Raw genomic sequence first — 18,810 nt, forward strand, 5'->3', positions numbered from 1 at the left:
TTCTATTTTCAGAACACGGTGAGTATAGTTTTAACAAGCTGAAGGAGTTGGTCATATGATCATATGCTCCAGAATCAATTATCCATGGAGTGGAAATTCCGAAACCACAAGAAAAGGCATTTATTTCGTTACCTGTATGTGCCACGGAGACACTAGGAGCACTGGACGATGGATTAGATTTTATCAGTGCTAGAAACTGCTCCAGTTGCTCTTTGGTGATGGTGCTGGCAGTAGACTCGGCCTCATTTGCAGTGGGAAAGGCACGGCCAGTTTTCTCCTCTGTTCTGCCCTTAAAGTTGGTGGGTTTCCCATGAATCTTCCAGCAGGTTTCTCAGGTGTGACGCGGCCTGTTGCAATAGTCACACCATACACTTGGTTTCTCCTTTAGTTTACGCAAGTTGGCAGCACCTCTGCGCATGTTTAGGCCTGTAGAAGCAAGAGCAAAACCTTCAACGGTAGCAGCGGGTCCCTTCTTGCCGAGCATAACATTCCTCCGGCTCTCCTCCTTCCTAACTTCAGAGAAGACTTCGCCAAGGGATGGCAGCGGCCTCCTACCGATAATTCTCCCCCTCACCTCATCGAACTCAACATTGAGGCCAACCAAGAACTTGAAGATACGATCATCTTCCACTGTTTTCTTGTGGTGCTGTCCATCTTCAGCATTCTTCCACTCATAAGCATCAAAGAGATCAAGGTCCTTCCAGATTCTCTTCAGGAAGTTGAAGTACTTGGTGATTGTTTCTTCTCCTTGCTGTAATTCACCAAGTTTGAGAGTCAACTCAAAAATTTGGGACTGATTCCCTAAATCAGAATACATCTGATTTATATTGTCCCATAACTCATGTGCCGTAGGAAAAACATATAATTTGCGCCAATCTCCTCTTCCATGGAGCTTACCAGCCACGTCATTACCATGGAATTTTCGGCATCCAATGTAGCATACATTGGGTCATCTTCTGCCAGAGCTTTCTTGTCACCCGTACCCCATCTTTCCTCGGCCCCGGATATACATTCTCACCGACTGAGACCATCGCAAGAAGTTGTCGTCGTTCAGCTTGATGGTGGTTATTTGAACAGGATGTGAATCAGAGGTTTTTGGCAGATCTCTAGTAACTTTGGGTTGCGAGGAAGACAGGGGAATGGTGGTGGATTCGTTAGAATGTTCTGACATGGTTCTGGCTTAGGGTAATGGGGCAAGAAAAAAAATTCTGGGCAGAAAAGCGTAGTGCTCTGATACCAACTTGAAAGAGACGATTTGAGGGAATAATTTTTCCATCTATTGAGATTGCCTTTATAGTAATTTACAGCATAATTACAGTCCAATATCAGGGATAGAATTACTAATTTAGAGGGAAAGAATATCAGCCTAAAATAAAACTTCCTAAAAATAACCTATTTACCATATTTACTTGATTTACAGCTCAAACCTTCCCTAAATAATCCATATTCTCGACAGAAAATTAGTTCAAGAGCATTGTATTTAGAAGAATGGCCTAGAACGTGGCCAGATCCAATCTCTCAAAATGCCTTGAAATGCTTTTCATTTTAAAAAGTATTATTCCTGAATTATATTGATCGTTTGGTTATTAATGAAGTGATTATTCATCTCAAAAGTCCTTTTCAGACTCTTCATCTCAAAAGTATTATTCCTGAAATATTAATCGGACTCTTCACAAGCTGCACCCCCACCTGAATTCATGTTTATCAATGGTGTCCGAATAAAAAAACTCTTTTCAGACTCTTCACAAGCCGCACCCCCACCGAGGAGACACCATCTAGAGAGAGGTTACCCCAAGCTCTTGGGGGCTTGGTTGATGCTGCTCTGTAATAGCCTAAGTGGAGAACGAGGTCGGTGTCACTAAAGAAGACTGTCTCGGGATCACCGGTAGCCTTCTTCTTCTGGTGGATGAGAAGGATTGTATCCTCGGTCTCTAGGGGAAAGGGGTTGCCCGGGATCTCGTTCCTCAACCTGTGCCTCAGTAACCATCCCCTCTCCGATGGCCTGCTCGCTCCCCACCCTCTCTTGGTTTTCAGCAACCAACTTCTCTTCAACTTCACATGCCTCAGCTGCTGCCCGGGCTTCCTCGGCTGCTTTCTTAGCCGCTTCTTTCTTTTCTATGGCAATTTTCCAGGCTGCTTGCTTTTTCTCTTTTGCGGCCTTTTCAGCGGTCCGACTTTGCGCAAAAGCTACTTGGATCTCGAGGTCACCTGCAAAGGACAAGTAAATATTGATAATCATGTGTACAAAAGGTAAAAAAATAAAAAAGGAGATAACTTCAAATTACTGGGTTGGGCACCCGAGCTACATAATTCATCTATTGCCATGTCAGTAGGGTCCTCAGCCCAGGCGCTCAACCCAAATGCCACCAGGTTTTATGCTGAGATAAGGACAGAGGAATAAACTTTATGCCCTTCCTTGAGCTCCTGATATAGGATTCCTGGGTTTTATAGTTTCCAAGGATCTCGGGTTCGGCGGACAGCTTGGGAAGAAAGTCAATCGGGCATTTAGAAGAAGAGAAAAGGTTGATTAAAAAAAATTAACGTCCTTTCCATCCCTTCAAGAAGGAAGGGATGTCATCAAGGAATCTACTATTTAGTCGGTCGGTCAGAGATAATGCATTATCTGGAGGATAAGAGGGTTAATTAAAAGATTATGCATATTGAAAAGAACAAAGGTCGATGCCATAATCCGGAAGGAATTGGGGTGAAGCTGGTTTAGAGAGACCCCGAAAAAGCGGGTCATCTCAATATAAAAGGAATGGACGAGGAACCGAGGACCACTACGGACTTGGTCTCGAAAAAAGGTATAGAATCCCTCTGGAGGTTGGTCATCATGGTCAGAGGAACCGAGAATGAGGATGGGATACGAAGAGGGAATAGACCCGAGGACTCTGAGGTCCTCGTCGGCTCCCGATCATAGTGTACTCACCATTGTAGAGAACCATGGAGTACTCAGGGCAGCAGTTTGGGGTTTGTCAGGAGCGCGGGCTTTGCCCTTACCCTTCTCTAGGGCCCGACAAGGCCCAGCAGCATGGTGGGTGGTTTTGGGTTTTTTGGATTTCTTAGTGGGGAGCTAGAATGGGTTCTTTGGAAGTAGCGGAGGGAACTGAAAGAGTGGAGTCGGAGTGGAGCATGGTAGACTCCATATCTGAGGACCCATGAAGGTTTGCGCCAGATCGGATTAAGAATATGAAGCGACACCTGTCAAGGAATATGTCTTTTAAACTAATTGGGCTTACGTCATGTTGTCTTCAGCCTTAACCTGCTTAAATTCAAAATATAACTGGTTTCCCGCCTATAACACATAACTACTCGGGACAGAAAGTAAGACTCTAGCCTGGCTATTTAAAGAGGGATTGTTGACACCACAAGAAAATCCCGGGACGTCCTAGGACTCGGGCCGAGCAGGAGGATAGATCGTGATGATAAGGGAAACTGGTGTAAAACCAGTCAAGGTAAAAGAAATTTTCTTTATAAGCCATCCCTTGGTTCGCAACAACTGAAGCCGACCACAAACAAGCTCGAGCTCTCAACTTAGCCCAAACATTATGAGAAGAATTAGTGATTCAAAGACCATGTATGTGTCCTCACATCGATTTCACTGCGAGCACTTCAGAACAGGTGTCAATCCTGGGCCCAAATATATGGAGGACCATACTATGAAATCATTGGCATGTCATTCAGCGCACGCTGGGGTAATATAACAAGACTAGAAGCAATATGGGTTTTTAGTTATGACAGTGTTAGAAGACAGGGCATGTGCAGCCATTTTTCCATGAAGAGTGGTCAGACACGAAAACAAGGTCAACATTAACATCTCTCCTATAAGTAACCAGATTTACTTGATCATAGAGAGGTCAATTCACTTAATATTTTCCACTAGCACTCAACATATACTCTCTATTATACTTTCCCTTGCATGAATACTTGACTGACTTGAGCGCGGAGTGTCCATGCCCGAAAACCTTCCAGCGCCCCTCTAACGTTTTCGCTCTTAAAGTGTGCATATTCTTCAGCCCGGATATCATCTGCTGGATCTCTAGCATGCCCGAGAATAACCTACCCGGCCCGATAAATCGCTGACCTAACTCTTCCAATTTGTTCGACTATCATGAATAGTTTACCTTGTACACAACTGCCACCGACACTCCAGCAACAAAAAGGAATAAAGGCATCACAAAGTCTGCCAAGTGCACACCATTCCAAGGGGCTTGAGCAATAACTGGAAAAATCGAGCCCCCATAATCTACAAGCATCATGAGCTGGAAGAAAAGAATATTTAAGTCAAATGACTTTTATTATCCCAATCAGTTGCTGGGTCACTTAAAACTTGCTACGGCAGTCAAATATTTTCAATCAAGTTAAGAACAGGTGGGTATTTCAATCTGATATCTTATGTTTTGATTTACACAAATTCATAATGCTAATAAATCAATTAAATATCAACAATCGGCTAGAAATCTTCTCATGAATGCATTTCAGGGGCCCCTCACAAGTCACGAGAATCTTTAGGGACGGGACTTCGTGATGCAAAAAAAAATGCAAAACAAGATACAGATAGAAACCACCTTGCTAGGAGTTGAAGACGAGTGGATGGTAACTTTTACATTTAGTGTAGATGTAGGTTGGTTGAACCGAACCAAGATTTTAAAATCGTAAGTGCTCTTATTTTTGTTTTCGTTTTTACATTTTAGTTGGATAATTATAAAAACAAAGCAACATAAGATATAATAGGATCAACGGTAAGTACCCATCATTTACTTCTTCAACAAAGTTTAAAAGTAGTAAAGAAAACCTTTGCATATATGAATTATGAAAGAAATTAGTTGTGTACCGCACCGGAATCACCCATTGTGAGCTTGGGATCGGTGGCGGAGAAGACGGTGTAAACAGCACAAGAGTACCGATTATTTGAGCACCTAGTGTAGTGGATATTTTGTTGCAATCCGGAAGTAAGCGCAGCCTCCATGCTTTCACGAAACCAACACCATAGATGCACCCACCCAAATATTGTGCTATCATATAAGCAAGTGCTCTAACCAGGGACAACTTCCTTGCCAATAACAACCCAAACGCCCCTAAACCCTTTTTTGTTGTACCTGAGATGCCAGCAGTGCATATAGACAAGTATGAACATCATTTTGTTAAAAGCTGCTGTTCACGAGTTGTTATGTGCTTTATTGATTTTTACGTAAAAATAATTTTTATTTTAATAATATTTTATGATTTTATCCAATTATGACAATTTTTCAATATACTCATACAAATTACATAGATAAAATCATTGAATATACAATAAGTACCATGAGTTATACCTCTCAACATAAGATTGTGAAACTTATTAAAAAGGGTATTGTATATTCTAAACTAGTTCCTAGTCGATACAGCTGCCTAAAATAAAGATAAAGGTAATTCGAGCTTGAGACTATCATATGTGATATAAATGTCATATTCCATTTGCAAGAGCATGTATATGTATTGTAACGTCCCGAAAATCTGAAAGTCCACGTGAACCACATGCATGCAAATTATTAAATTTATTTGGTATTTTGTTAAATTTCTTTAAAGCATTAAATGCATGTTTATTTCATTAATTTGTGTTTTAATTCATTATTTATTTAAAGTTTCATGCATTAGGATTTTTAGTTGCATTTCGCGCTCGAACGAGTAACGGAGACCGGGGATATTAAGGAAAAATATTTTTATAGAAAGATCAAGTTTTATTAATTAATATAAGGTGTTTTAAGTGTATTTTTCTAGAAATGGGCTTTGCTGGGTAATTTTACCAGCCAGAGCATATTTTTAACCGCCACACAAATTTTAACGATTCGGAGGACTTTTTGAGGGCTCGGGCGATATTTTCAAAAACTTACCAAAAAGAAATATCTTCCGGGAGTGTGATTGGGCTTGTTGGGCCTACTTTTAAGTTTAATAGGCTCAAAACATTTTTATTTTCCTTGGAGGCCCATTAGTGCATATTTTATACCAACTAAACTACAATTAAAATAAACTTAAACACTCCTTAACCCTAAATCACTCCATCAGCCGACATCCCCACCTTCCATCAGCCATTTTCACGAAAATTTGCTTTTGAAGCTTCGGTTCTCCCTTTTTCTTGTAAACTAGTCTTCCTCCCCGCTTCTCCAGCGCCTCCCCGACGTGGAATACTTCAAATTTTCGTTCAAAATACATCAAGACACGCCTATACTTTCATTTTCTCTTCATACACGCTGATAATATGTAGATATTTATGTGTTTGTATGAAAATTTACATGAGTCACCTTGTGGTTGCGTTTTTATATAATATGGCATGAATCTTGCAATTCTTTCCTAGCATTGCTCACGTTTTATGATTGGCTGCAAGGGGGCTGCCGGTTTTTTTGTTTCTAAGGACTGTACACGATGGTTAGAGGGTGTCAATAGGCTGGAGTCGATGGTTAGATGGGTTAAGTCGAGGGTCGATCATTTTTTTTTTGTTGAAGTATGTCACAAAATCCATCACCCTCGATTATTTTGAATTCTGCGACTTATTGGTTTGTTTTCTGGAAATGTATTCAACATATGATTTGTAGCATTCTCTGTTATCTTTGATTCGATAGTAAATTCGTAATTTTCTGATAAGAAACGAGGGAGATATGATTTTTATCGTAAAGCCGTGCAAGCTGTAAAATTCTGTGTCACAAAATACATCACCCTCGGTTATTTCGAATTCTGCGACTTATTGGTTGGTTTTCTGGAAATTTGTTCAACATATGATTTAGATCACTCTCTGTTATCTTCGATTCGATAGCAAAATCGTAATTTTTTTATAAGAAACGAGGGAGATATGATTTTTATCGTAAAGTCGCTCAAGCTGTGAAAATTTGTGTACATACGCTGGAGAATTCCAGCAAACTTTGGGGCTTGTTTCTAGGTCCTAAGTGGTCTAAAATAAGTGAGTTAGAGGCTGGTCATGGAGGTTTGATTCATGGTTCAAGTTAGGAAAAATTTGGTTAAGTTTCGGTTCGATTCGGGTTAAACCCGGGACTCTGGTCCAAGTTTACAACGAATCGGTTAAGTTTTGAAACGGACTCGAGTTTACGTCTAAAAATTATTTTAAATATTTTTTTGGATGTTTTAAGGAGTTTAGTAAGCTTTGGGTCAAATTTTAGAGGTTCGAGGGTAAAATGGTCATTTTGGGTTTCCAGTGGCAAAATGGTCATTTTGCACCCGGAGTGAGATTTTAGTCCTGACAGCGTCCTGAGCACAAATTTATCATGTTTACGTTGCATACTTGGTTTTAAGGAAACTTGCATATGTGCATGATTTTGATAAGTGATGAAGATGATGATGTTTTGAATGATGAGAATTAGTTGTGGCTATCGAAGTATATGTAAATGCTTATGAAGTATATGTAAATGATGATGATGAGGCCTAGGCACAGTGGATGGGTAATCCTATCACTGATGTCCGACAGCCGCCGGGTACCGCGGTTCTGTGTATGATGGATCCATCGTAAATGATGATGTACGATAGTCACTTCTAATGAACTGAATTCACCAAAGGAAATGATAAATGATGAATGATGATTAACGATGAGTTGTTTTGACACTGTCACAATTTCATATGTCACATTTACATTACGTTTTTAAAGTTCATGAAATGTATGTTGATTACAAGATATTTTCACTGATGTGTGCTATGTATATTTACTTGTTATTTATGGTACAGGTGTGTTGGGTCTTTAGACTCACTAGACGTGTGTGATGCAGGTGAGCATGATATCGAGGGGGCTGGAGGTGCCGAACTCTGAGTAGGCAGGCCTGCTGGGTCGACACGACCCGAGGACCACATATTTTCCGTACATTTATGATTTTTATGAGTTGAGAGGATCTGAGTATTTTTTTTATACGCTGGTTTATTTCATTTATGGATGTTAGGATTTTTCTTGTTTATGCTTCCGTTATATTTTTATTGGCAAATACTTACGATTATTTTTAAATGGTATTTTTAGTAGGACAGCATGCATGCAAGATATTCAAAAGCTTATTTTCAAGATGTGAGCTTTAATATATATATATATATATATATATATATATATATATATATGAGTGATCATTTGATTATGAACTGAACAACCCTCCCTCTGAGTTTCCAATGGTTATCACTTATCAAGTGGAATAGTTCGCAGTTATGGTTGTACAACATTAGTCTTTTAATCTGGGACAACGTGGAGGCTCAACGTACTAGCATGCACTTTGATCCGTTTACTGACTCCATTAAGGGTCATTAAGTGACAAATTGGGCGTAGTTTCGAAATACGTAGGAGTCAATATATTGTAGTTGGGGATTCATCGCTCACCTACGTATGAAGAAATCATATGTGATACGATGAGTAAATAGTGAAGTAATCTCTGGCCAAATTAAGACATCTGCATTTTAAAAATGTGTTTCCTCAGTTGCACATATCATATCACTATTATTACTCAAAGATACGCCACATCATTATTTAATTCATTTATAACTCTCGATATACCAATGGTTGCAAATTCGATGGGATATATGAGTTGAAGTGACTGTACTATACATTGATCATAACTTAAGGTTCTTCCAGGCACTATCAGTGTTATCTAAGGTATAATGGGACGATACTACTAGATGCTCTTACCATTATCTGATGGGTGTAATCAAACTTGAGTTATGACATTATTGATCAAATGGTTGATGAAAAGAATAGAGTTAACTAGGGTAAGCCCGAATAAGAACAAATGTTGTTCTGAATCATATAAAGTTGTACACCCACGGCTAGTTGTATCCGTGAACCATTGAGAGCCACACAAGAATTGGATTTTCTGTTCTTGTTGAGTTAGTCGAATTCAAGTAGTTGAATTTGAGAAATATAGTTTGATGAAGATAAAAAAAATTGATTATAAAGTAGTTTATAAATGGATTCTATTATTTAAAGTTGTGGAATTTAACTTAACTGCTAATTAACTTATGAGACTGGAAACTGTCAGTTTTGTGAATTGTTTCACTAAAACTATGCAAAAAATATATCAATGAAAAATTTCAGCAGTTGCTAATTATATACAAAATTCTCATGTAATAATCTAGAAGTATTTATAGTTAATTATTATTATTTAATTATACAAATATATATTATGCATTATAAAAAATTGATAATACTTTAATTAAGTGTTGTATCTCTCAAAATATTATATGAGAATTTTAAATAATAAAAATATAGAATTGTGATAAGATTATAATTTTGAAAATTTTAAATATTATATTTATATATACGTTAGCAAGGAGTTGATAAAAATATACAAGAAGAAAATCAAAGTCTGGCCATGCTGATTTGACAATCACAAAGTAAAATAAAATAAAACAATTCTCGGCAGAAACAATTGATTGAGAAATTAATCATTGGCAAGTTTTGATTGGTGAACAAAACTCAAATCTTGGTCAACTTGTTTTTTTCAATCAACGCATTTGTTTGACAAAAAGCTCTCGGCCGATTCATCTTGCGCCGCCGCCAAGCCACAGCAAAGCCATTGCACTGTGGTTTTTTGAAAGTCCGTCAAACGCAAATTTCTCATTGTTTTTTAGTGCAATATAAAAAAAACAAACAAAGTTTATGATAGTAGATCTGATTAAGAAGTTGAAAAAAGTTAACGATTTCCAAAAAATGCAATAAAATTTTACTAAACAAAAAATTTTAAACTTCCGCGTGTTTGAATGTGGTACGCCAACACATTTCACCAAAGTCCCATGTAATTACAAGGAAACCAACGCCATCACAGGGATTGGCAAAATTGATCTTTACCTGGCCGATGAAGGTGGAGATGCCAATATAGAGGAAGAGGAGGGTGACGATGAACTCATCTTTGAGAGCATTGTAGAAAGACCAGAGCTTCAGCTCCTCCAAACTACGCCGGCGGCAGATCCACGTAATCCTTGGAATTTGTTTAATATCCAAGAACGTAGATTTGTTTAATAAATTAGAGGAAATATAATGATATTGTCCTTATTTGGTCAGCCAAGTCCAAATATTCAAGATTTCACTTTAGTAGTGTCTAGGGATTATCAAATTTCAGATAAAATTAAAAAAACTTGCTGAACCAACCGTAAAATTCGGTTTTGGTTTTTTTGGTTCGGTTATTTGACCGGTTTCGGTTTCGATATTACGAATTTTCGGTTTTCGGTTTTTTTAAAAAAAACCGAAACAATCAAAAAACTGAATATATGAGAATTCTTTGTTTTTTTATTAACATGTCCTAACATAAAAATTAAAAATAGAACTTAAAAATAATTGAATAAATAATAAACTAATTTGTTTGGGTTTTGAGATTGATGTTTGAAATTGACGATTCAGAATCCATGTGTTGCTTTGGCCTTCAATCAACCACACAAGTCTAGATTGAAGAAGAACATGTGTTGCTTTGGCCTTCAAGAGTTCGCTACTCTTAGTTCTATGCTCTCTAATCTTTATATTGCTCATGGTATTTTTTATGATAAAACTATTCTCTTAATTTCTTTTACCGTAGATTGAGTGATTAAAAAAGTAATTGATGATGCATTGATGATAGTTTCTTGATTAAATATGTTATATCAATATTATTTTTGTCATTATTTGTTTACTTTATCTCACATTCTCATGAGCTGATATGATAAAAACAGGTAAAAAATCAAGGAAATGGTGAATATAATTTACATCGATTTAGTTACACAAGTACTATTGAAATACTAGCTTTCTAACATGCTGAAATGTATAGTGGGATCGGAAGGAGAAAAAGAGGCCCTAATATCAGTGATCACAGTCCAGGTGCTTGGAATCTCACCTGCAGAGTAACCATTCATAATATGTGCATTCTAAATTTGTCTTTGATGAGATAACTCTCCCATACCAAACTATAGAAATTAGCCCAAACTGGTTTTCACAGAAATTGAACTTTTGTGTTGTGTCACATATGTTGTGTCAGCCATGCGCGGTATAAGAAACATTTGTTTCTTAGCGAGCCATGTCTTTCCAAAGTGACCTTGCAGGTGAGAGCTGATTTCTCTTGCACGATACGACATTGACAATGTTTTTTATTGTTCTGCTCTAAATTGTTTTTTTCCCTATTTACTCCCATTAATGATTCTACCTCTCAAAATTAAAAGTTTCTTATATCTTCCTTATAAAATGTTTATATTAATATCTTAATAGATGGTCGAAAAAGGTGGTAAACTTGATGATAATGAAGGTTCAAATGCTAATGCACCTCTTTCTGAATCTACAATTACTAGTGATGCTGGAAAAAAAAAAGGAAAGTGGTAAGAGCTAGATCTGTTGTGTGGGAACATTTTGAGAAATATGATAATTATGATGGGGCTCCTAGAGCAAGGTGTAAATATTGTAGTTCTAATTATGTTGCTAATACAAGCTATAATGGCACATCAACTTTGAACGCTCATTTGAGAAAATGTAAACAAAATCCGCACAATGTTGAAACTAGCCAAGCTAAAATAGGTTTTCAACAAGCTTCAAAAGATCATAAGGGTGATGTTTCAATGAGTATTTGGAGATTTGATAACGAATTATGTAGGAAAGCTTTAGCTAAAATGAAATTGTAGATGAGCTACCTTTTAATTTTGTTGAGAATGGGGATTTAGGTAATTTGTAAGTGTGGCACAACCTCAATTTCGAATTCCATCTCATACAACAGTGACGAATGACTATTTTGAACTTTTTTATGAAGAAAAGCAAAAGCTTAAGAACTTTTTAGAAGAATAATCAAAGAGTCTGCCTAACTACAGATAAATGGACTTCAATCCAAAGAATTAATTATTTGTGTCTCACCGCTCATTTTATCGATAAATATTGGAAGTTGCATAAGAGGATACTAAATTTTTGCCCTGTTAGTATCCATAAAGGTGATGATATGGCAATTACAATAACTAAATGTTTACTTGATTGGGGCTTGGATAAAGTGTTCACTATCACAGTTGATAATACTAGTTCAAATGATATTACTATGAAAGAATTGTCAAAACAATTTAGTAAGTGGGAACAAATTTGATGGATGGTCATCACCTTCATGTCATGTGTATGGCTCATGTGATCAATCTTATTGTTCAAGATGGCTTAAAAGAAATTGGTGATTCTGTTAGATATGTTAGACTAGATGTGAGATACATCAGACAAGGATCAAAAGATTTAAAGATGTTGTGAATTGAAAAAATAAAAGGTCCTAGTGTTTAGATGTTGCCACTAGGTGGAATTCCACTTATTTGATGTTAAAAACTGCTCAATAATTTGAAAATGCTTTTGTAAGTTATGGCAATCTTGATCCCAGGTTGTTGGAATATCTTCTTATTTATGTTTGTGAAGATGGAAAGACTGCAGGAGCCCTCACAAGTGATGATTGGGCTAATGTAAGACGGATGGAGAAGTTTCTTGAAACATTTTATAACCTTACATTGAGGGTATCAGGTTCATTATATGTAACTTCAAATGTTCACTTCCATGAAATTGGTGAGCTTTATTGTGTTTTGAAATTGTTGATAGAGGGTGATGATATTAATTTGAGTTTGATGGCAAGGAGAATGAAAGCTAAATTTGACAAATATTGGGGTGCTCCAGAGAAGATGAATAAGATGATTTTTGTTTCTTGTGTTCTTGATCCTCGATTCAAGTTTGATTATGTCGCATTTGTTATTTTGAGGATGTATGAGCAAGAAAAAGGAGAGAAAATGATAGATGAAGTTAAGACATATATGGCTTGTTTATTTGATGAGTATCGAAAGATAACTTCAAAAGCATGTGGAGTCTCATCTGATTCACATTGTAACACATTGGACTTATCAGGTATAAATTTTGGAAGCATTCATAAAGGAACACTAATACAACAAGAATATTTGAGACATAAAGCAAAGAGTGGAAGTATGGATGCTAAAACAGAGTTGGATAGGTACCTTGGTGAAGAAAATGAGGTTGAAAATGAACAATTTGCTATTTTACTCTGGTGGAAAATGAATGAACCTAGATTTCCTACTCTTGCTGAGATGGCTCGTAATGTGTTAGCGATTCCGATTTCTACTGTGGCATCGGAAAGTGCATTTAATATTGGAGGTCGTGTTCTTGATTCATTTAGAAGTTCTTTGACTCATAAATTGGTGCAAGCTCTTATTTGTGTTAAAGATTGGCTTCAAATTGAATCTTCACCCTTTAAAGTAGAAGAAGACTTGGATTATCTTGAGTGACTTGAATTCGGTGAGTATCTATGTATCTCATATCTTTTTATGTTATAATTATTTTATTCTTTATTGGTTGATGATACTCGTTTTTAAATTTTTATACATTTTATCAATGATGGAAGAGATTCTTGCATTATTGATATATAATTGTGACTTGCAATCAGGTTTGTTAAGTTGATCTAATTTATATGAACTTATTCTTTTTCATAATGGGTTGATATTTTAATTTCCCTACACATGAGGATTTTTGTTGCAGGAGTTGATGAATCCAATGTTGGAATTATTCACTCTCAACATATCCAATTCCAAATTGCTTACACGAATTATAGCTATGCTTGTTTTTGATTATTTTATTTTGATTTTTGTAAGATAATCAAAACCAATTTGATTGTGGTTTTTTATTATATTTTTTTAAAATTTATAACGTACAACTTCATTTATAACTAAATTTATTACACAAACCGTAATAACCGACGGTAATAACTAAACCGTAATACAAAAAATCAAATCGGACCGAAATAAAATGGTTTAGTTTAGTATTAGGCATTCGAAAAACCGTAAACCAAAAAATCGAACCGAAGTTTATTAAAACTGAACTAAACCGACCGTTGCACACCCTACTTGTGCCTTAACATGACTCCACCAAACTTGGTAGATAAATATTTATTCTTATCAATGCTTTATTTCGAAAAGAAATTATTTATAATAGAAATCGAGATATAATAATTTATTAAAAAAATTAACTTAAAGTAAGTACAGCATTAGATATAAAGCAAAATTAAACAAATTGTGGATAATATTTTGATATAATAAAAATTTTGGATTTAGTTAAATCCAAAAAATGACTGAATAAATGATTTATCTATTAGTCAAGCCTTCTTAAAGTCTCATTGAATGAAGACGCATTTAATTGGGACGTTGAGAGTGTCCTCGATGACATCCTAATGTCATTTCCGATCTATAAATTTCAAATTGAAATAGTTCATTTATCCTTTTCTCGATTCATATTCCTTCATGTTTAGAAGAATTTGAAATGATAACTACCTATATATCATTTTCAATCCATAAATTTCAAGTTATTAAATTTGATATAATTTTCTCCAAATCAAATATTTTCATTCAAAAACAACTTAATGTTGTGTTTGAATTGAAGTATTTGAAATTTCAAATTACTCCCTCAAATCAATCATTATGTTGAGTAAATCTATTGTGAGTCGGTCTCACGAATCTTTATTTGTGAGATATATCAATTCTACCGATATTCACAATAAAAAAGTAATATTCTTAGCATAAAAAGTAATATTTTTTTAAGGGATGACCCAAATAAAATATTCGTCTCACAAAATACGACCCGTGAGACCGTCTCACACAAGTTTTTATCCATTATTTTTGGGCAAAAACTTGAAATAAGTTGTTTAAATTTCTCCTTTTTCATATGGATTTTTTTAAATAAAATTTGAAAGCATCTGAAAAAGCAAGAGCTCGTTATCTTAAATCCATGAATTTAAAATTATTAGATTCCAAATTCTTTCCTCAAAATTAAATATTTACGTCCAAATGCAATCTAAAATTATATCTATCAATAATCCCCTGACCAAGACACGTACATAAAACAATGGCTAGGTTTTTGAGTGGATGACATGAAGCTTCTATAAAAGAAAAATAAGGTCAGGTCTCAGTTGCCTCATCTAACAAAACTTCCCTATGATGTGATAACAGAGATGGAGACATCACTTACATCAGTGTAAAGAACTACGAAATGGTCCAGAATGCTCGCGCAGGTTTCATGCAAAGAACTACTACATCAGTGTATATATCACGATCAAAGATCCAACAGACAGCACAGCCAGCGGTTTCATGCAGAAAAACAGTTTGCAGGGCTAAGTTCCAAGGTAAAGAGTGGGCAGAATTCACAATAAACATCCATATGAGCATCGCTCAAGTACAGTTACGACACTGAATAAGAATATAAGTTTCAAATTCATAGATCGATTGTGAAAAGGGCAAGCCTCCACATAACAAGATACGACACATGAACTTATGGCACTCTGTCCACACGAACTGATTAAATACATAAAAAGCAAAACAATTAGTATATAGACATTTAGCAGCATTCACTCAAACGCCCATGCGTTCTCCCTGCGAACTTCTTCTTCCTCTTCCGGAGTAAAGTCATTTTTAATGTTGAATGTCTTGCGAATTTCCTCGGGTGTCTTCCCCTTGATCATGTCAGCCACAGTTTGACAAGTGAGATCGAGCAAGCTCTTGATGTTTAAGTAGTTTGCAGCCTGGAAAAAAAATTAGGGGCTACTTAGAGAACAAGAGAAAGAACCAACTTTCCAAAACGTTCCTTAGCATAACCAAGAGAGAAAGAACAACTAAGACTATTGCATATAATAAGTCTAAAAATCTAAAACCAGTTTAAAACAGAGGCATTGATTAGACATTTCAACACCACAACAAAGAAAGTGCAGCAAGGGAGAAGCTCACTATAAGTGAAACCTATCATACAAATGCCCTCACACAAGTCCAGAAACAGAAACAAAAGTTTCACCATGTAACATGGTAAAGATGTCATAAACATTTCGCAGCATATATATACTCTTGAGTGAAAAACTAAAGATGATTAAAACCCAGAACAAAAACCAGACAAATCACCTATCCTATCAGAAAAATTTGCCAGCGCATCTTCACCTCCAGTACATGTCACAAGAAAAGACTGACAAAATTTAATGAACTGCAAAATAGAACAAAGGGGAATCCTACTCATAGACAAAGTAATGACCATGTAAATCCCACAAAAATCACAGTTCAAAAATAAAACCAAAATCAATAACACGAAATCGAGTGGTCAGAGAAATAATCCAATTCGACAGTGATTTTGAGCAAGCAGTCAGGCGGTGCAACCATAAAATTCTACTCCAAGTGGAGTGGTTTCATGTGAGCCATAATATATTGTATAATTAACCAGTTAAAAGAGTTATCCGTCCTTGTATTGGTGTTCAAGAGAGTTACATAATTTTGAAACATAAAATTTCATAGTAAAATAATTTGGTGAGGATAGATTTGTTGGAGCTGAAATCCAATGGATAGTTTTAAAAAACACGCCCATGGCTACCGTGCAAAAAGAAGAAACCTAAATAGGTCCAAACTAAAACTCAATGTGACAAACCAAACAATCCAACGCGCCATGCAATCGGCAGAAAAATGCAGCAAGGCCAGCCAGGGGAAGATTCGTCAAACGGAGAGAAGTGAGTGGCATGATGGCTAAAAGAACAAAACCCAGGGGCAAAACCGTAAAAACAAAATAGGGAAAAGAGGGATATACCAAAATCAGATCGAAGAGCGTCCCCTGATCAACCTTGACGAACTCGGTATCGAAATTCTTCAACTCGTCGTCCACGACCTTGTCCGTGGAAACGCCGTCGGAGGAAGGCTTGGCTGCGGATTCGACGTGACGCTTGCAGTACTCAATCACCTTGGCGAGGATCTTCGATGTGACGTTGGGCAGCGGGATAGTGGTGTCGGCGCAGTTATCCTCGATCATGTGCTTTATGGTCTGCGATTCGACAGCAACAGCCTCCTCAACTTCGAAAGTCTCGCCATCGGAGCTCTTCAACATGATCGTATTCTGCGAAGCGGCATCAATGGACGACATCCTTTACCAACAATTGATCAGGTAACCCTAGCTCTAAGAGGAGGATGGAGGAAAGATAGATAGCCTCGGATGATGTGAATCAAAATGAAGATTACTTTACAATAAAAAAATATATAATATAAGATGAGAAATATCTTATTCATTATTATATATAAATATTTGGTCATGGGTGTGACGTGGGGACTGGTATATCCTACCATCTAATAACTATTTTTAGTCATAAATGTGTTCTGATAATTAATTACTTTTAGGAAGAAAAAAATAATAATAATTGCTTAGAGTTACGTTGTAATTTTCTGTTCGCTTGTAGCAAAAACTTGTGTGAGACGGTCTCACAAGTCATATTTTATGAGACGAATCTTTTATTTGAGTCATCCGTGAAAAAATATTACTTTTTATACTAAGAGTATTACTTTTTATTATGAATAACGGTAGGATTGACCCGTCTCACTTATAAGATTCACGAGACTGTCTCATAAAAAACTACCCTTCACTTATTCTACCTTCTCCTTCACTCACATTCTCACCAATCTCCCACGATTTTATTTTTCCATCACTTCTACCCGATCGTGCAGTTTCTTCCTCAATTGAAAAGGTATTTTCCCAATTGTTCATGTCTCCCTCATATGTTCATCTTATCCACAATCCATATTTATTGCAGGATTTTTTTTCCTTATGTACTCTTTCGATTCACATTTCGATTTCTTGATGCTTTTATTTTATTTCCCTGGTTCCAATAATTCCTAGATCTTACATTTGAGCAAGGTTTAGTATACTTTGATTTGTAGAGTAATCTGTTTACATTAATTTCGTTTACTTTTATGTAAGTTGTCTCTATGATGATTTGATTTTTTGTCTCAGGATAATTTATAATAGTTTTGCAATCTTGAGCAAGGATTTCCCATGCTGAAACTATTGCACAGGTGCATGGGTACCATCTCCGGTCTCTTCACCGGTAGCATTTTCCACCTATTTTACAAGTTCTTATAAAATTCAAGGCGATTGGCAATGGTTAAACCATCCTTTGTCACTTTAGTAGAAAATATTTTTAAAATATATGTTATTTAAAAAATTTGTTACGTGCTATGAGTCATATGATTTATTGTTATTCATTTTCTATCAATATTATTAGGCTTTTATTTTGGGTCATTAAAATATATATAGTTTTCCACTTATTTATTTATTTTATTTGGTCAAATGGAGTGACTTTAAGAACAAAATGATCTTTACATATGCTTGTCGAAATAAAATGAAAAAATAACATTACATTTTAACTCAATTCGAATTCAAATTCAATTGTGTTTGCACAACACACTTAGGGGTGGGCGCGGGTCGGGTTTTCGGGTTCGGGTACCCGAAACCCGATCATGTCGGGTACCCAAAATTTTCGGGTATTTTCGGGTACCCAGCAGTCGGGTACCCGAAAAAAAAACATTTTTTTTAATTTTTTTTTATTTTTTTGAAAAAATATATGTATTTTTCACATTTCACGAAAAATCATGTCATTATATCGAGTTATGGATAGTTATTATATCATATTATGGCTGGTAAATTAAAAAAATTCATGTATTTTTCACATTTAACAAACCCATAAAAAAAGTAAAAAACAAAAAACAAAAAAAATTCGGGTACCCGACGGTCAAATTACCCGAACCCGATCCCGATAATGTCAGGTACCCGAGAAACCCGATTTTTATTAAAAATACCCGACCCGATCGGGTAAATATTGGGTACCCGATACCCGAGAATAAATGCTCACCCCTAAACACACTTTATCACTACACTGTGTCATATTTGATTGAATATTTACTTAATAGAATTTCATTCAAATTTGGGTCGAATTTTTCACATAGGTTGAAGTTATCATATTTGGGTCGAATTTTTCATGTTTAAGTTAATTTTTTTATATTTTAGTCGAGTTGTTGATATTTGGA

General features: G+C 36.0%; 3 protein-coding genes across 9 annotated transcripts in view; 1 reads left to right on the forward strand and 2 right to left on the reverse strand.

The window, feature by feature from the left end:
- Positions 1 to 9,977, reverse strand: part of LOC142541107 (uncharacterized) — a 28,553-nt gene extending 18,576 nt beyond the window's left edge. For 5 of the 7 annotated variants that reach the window (XR_012819237.1, XR_012819236.1, XM_075647703.1 and 2 more), the window contains exons 1-3: positions 9,806 to 9,977; positions 4,840 to 5,099; positions 4,125 to 4,262 (exon numbers count right to left, since the gene is read on the reverse strand). Coding sequence is in view for 3 of the 7 variants with exons in the window: in XM_075647703.1 (XP_075503818.1) it covers positions 4,125 to 4,262; positions 4,840 to 4,969 (268 nt within the window). In the remaining 4 variants the exon portion in view is untranslated. Of the gene's footprint in view, positions 1 to 132; positions 4,263 to 4,834; positions 5,100 to 9,805 lie in introns of all 7 variants that reach the window. The other 2 variants (XR_012819238.1, XM_075647687.1) reach the window with 1 other exon arrangement.
- Positions 9,978 to 12,070: 2,093 nt separating this feature from the next.
- LOC142504764 (zinc finger BED domain-containing protein RICESLEEPER 2-like) lies at positions 12,071 to 13,224 on the forward strand. The gene is made up of 2 exons (XM_075617564.1): positions 12,071 to 12,189; positions 12,318 to 13,224. Exons 1-2 carry the CDS (start codon positions 12,071 to 12,073, stop codon positions 13,222 to 13,224), a joined length of 1,026 nt encoding a protein of 341 aa, XP_075473679.1.
- A 1,887-nt stretch (positions 13,225 to 15,111) lies between these two features.
- LOC142541127 (SKP1-like protein 1A) lies at positions 15,112 to 16,973 on the reverse strand. The gene is made up of 2 exons (XM_075647727.1): positions 16,547 to 16,973; positions 15,112 to 15,506 (listed from the first exon to the last, which is right to left on the reverse strand). The coding sequence occupies exons 1-2, from the start codon at positions 16,874 to 16,876 to the stop codon at positions 15,333 to 15,335; spliced, it is 504 nt and encodes a 167-aa protein (XP_075503842.1). The 5' UTR covers positions 16,877 to 16,973; the 3' UTR covers positions 15,112 to 15,332.
- Between the last annotated feature and the right edge of the window lie 1,837 nt (positions 16,974 to 18,810).

This window comes from Primulina tabacum, chromosome 1 (assembly GCF_025594145.1).
Source record: "Primulina tabacum isolate GXHZ01 chromosome 1, ASM2559414v2, whole genome shotgun sequence".
NCBI lineage: Eukaryota > Viridiplantae > Streptophyta > Magnoliopsida > Lamiales > Gesneriaceae > Primulina > Primulina tabacum.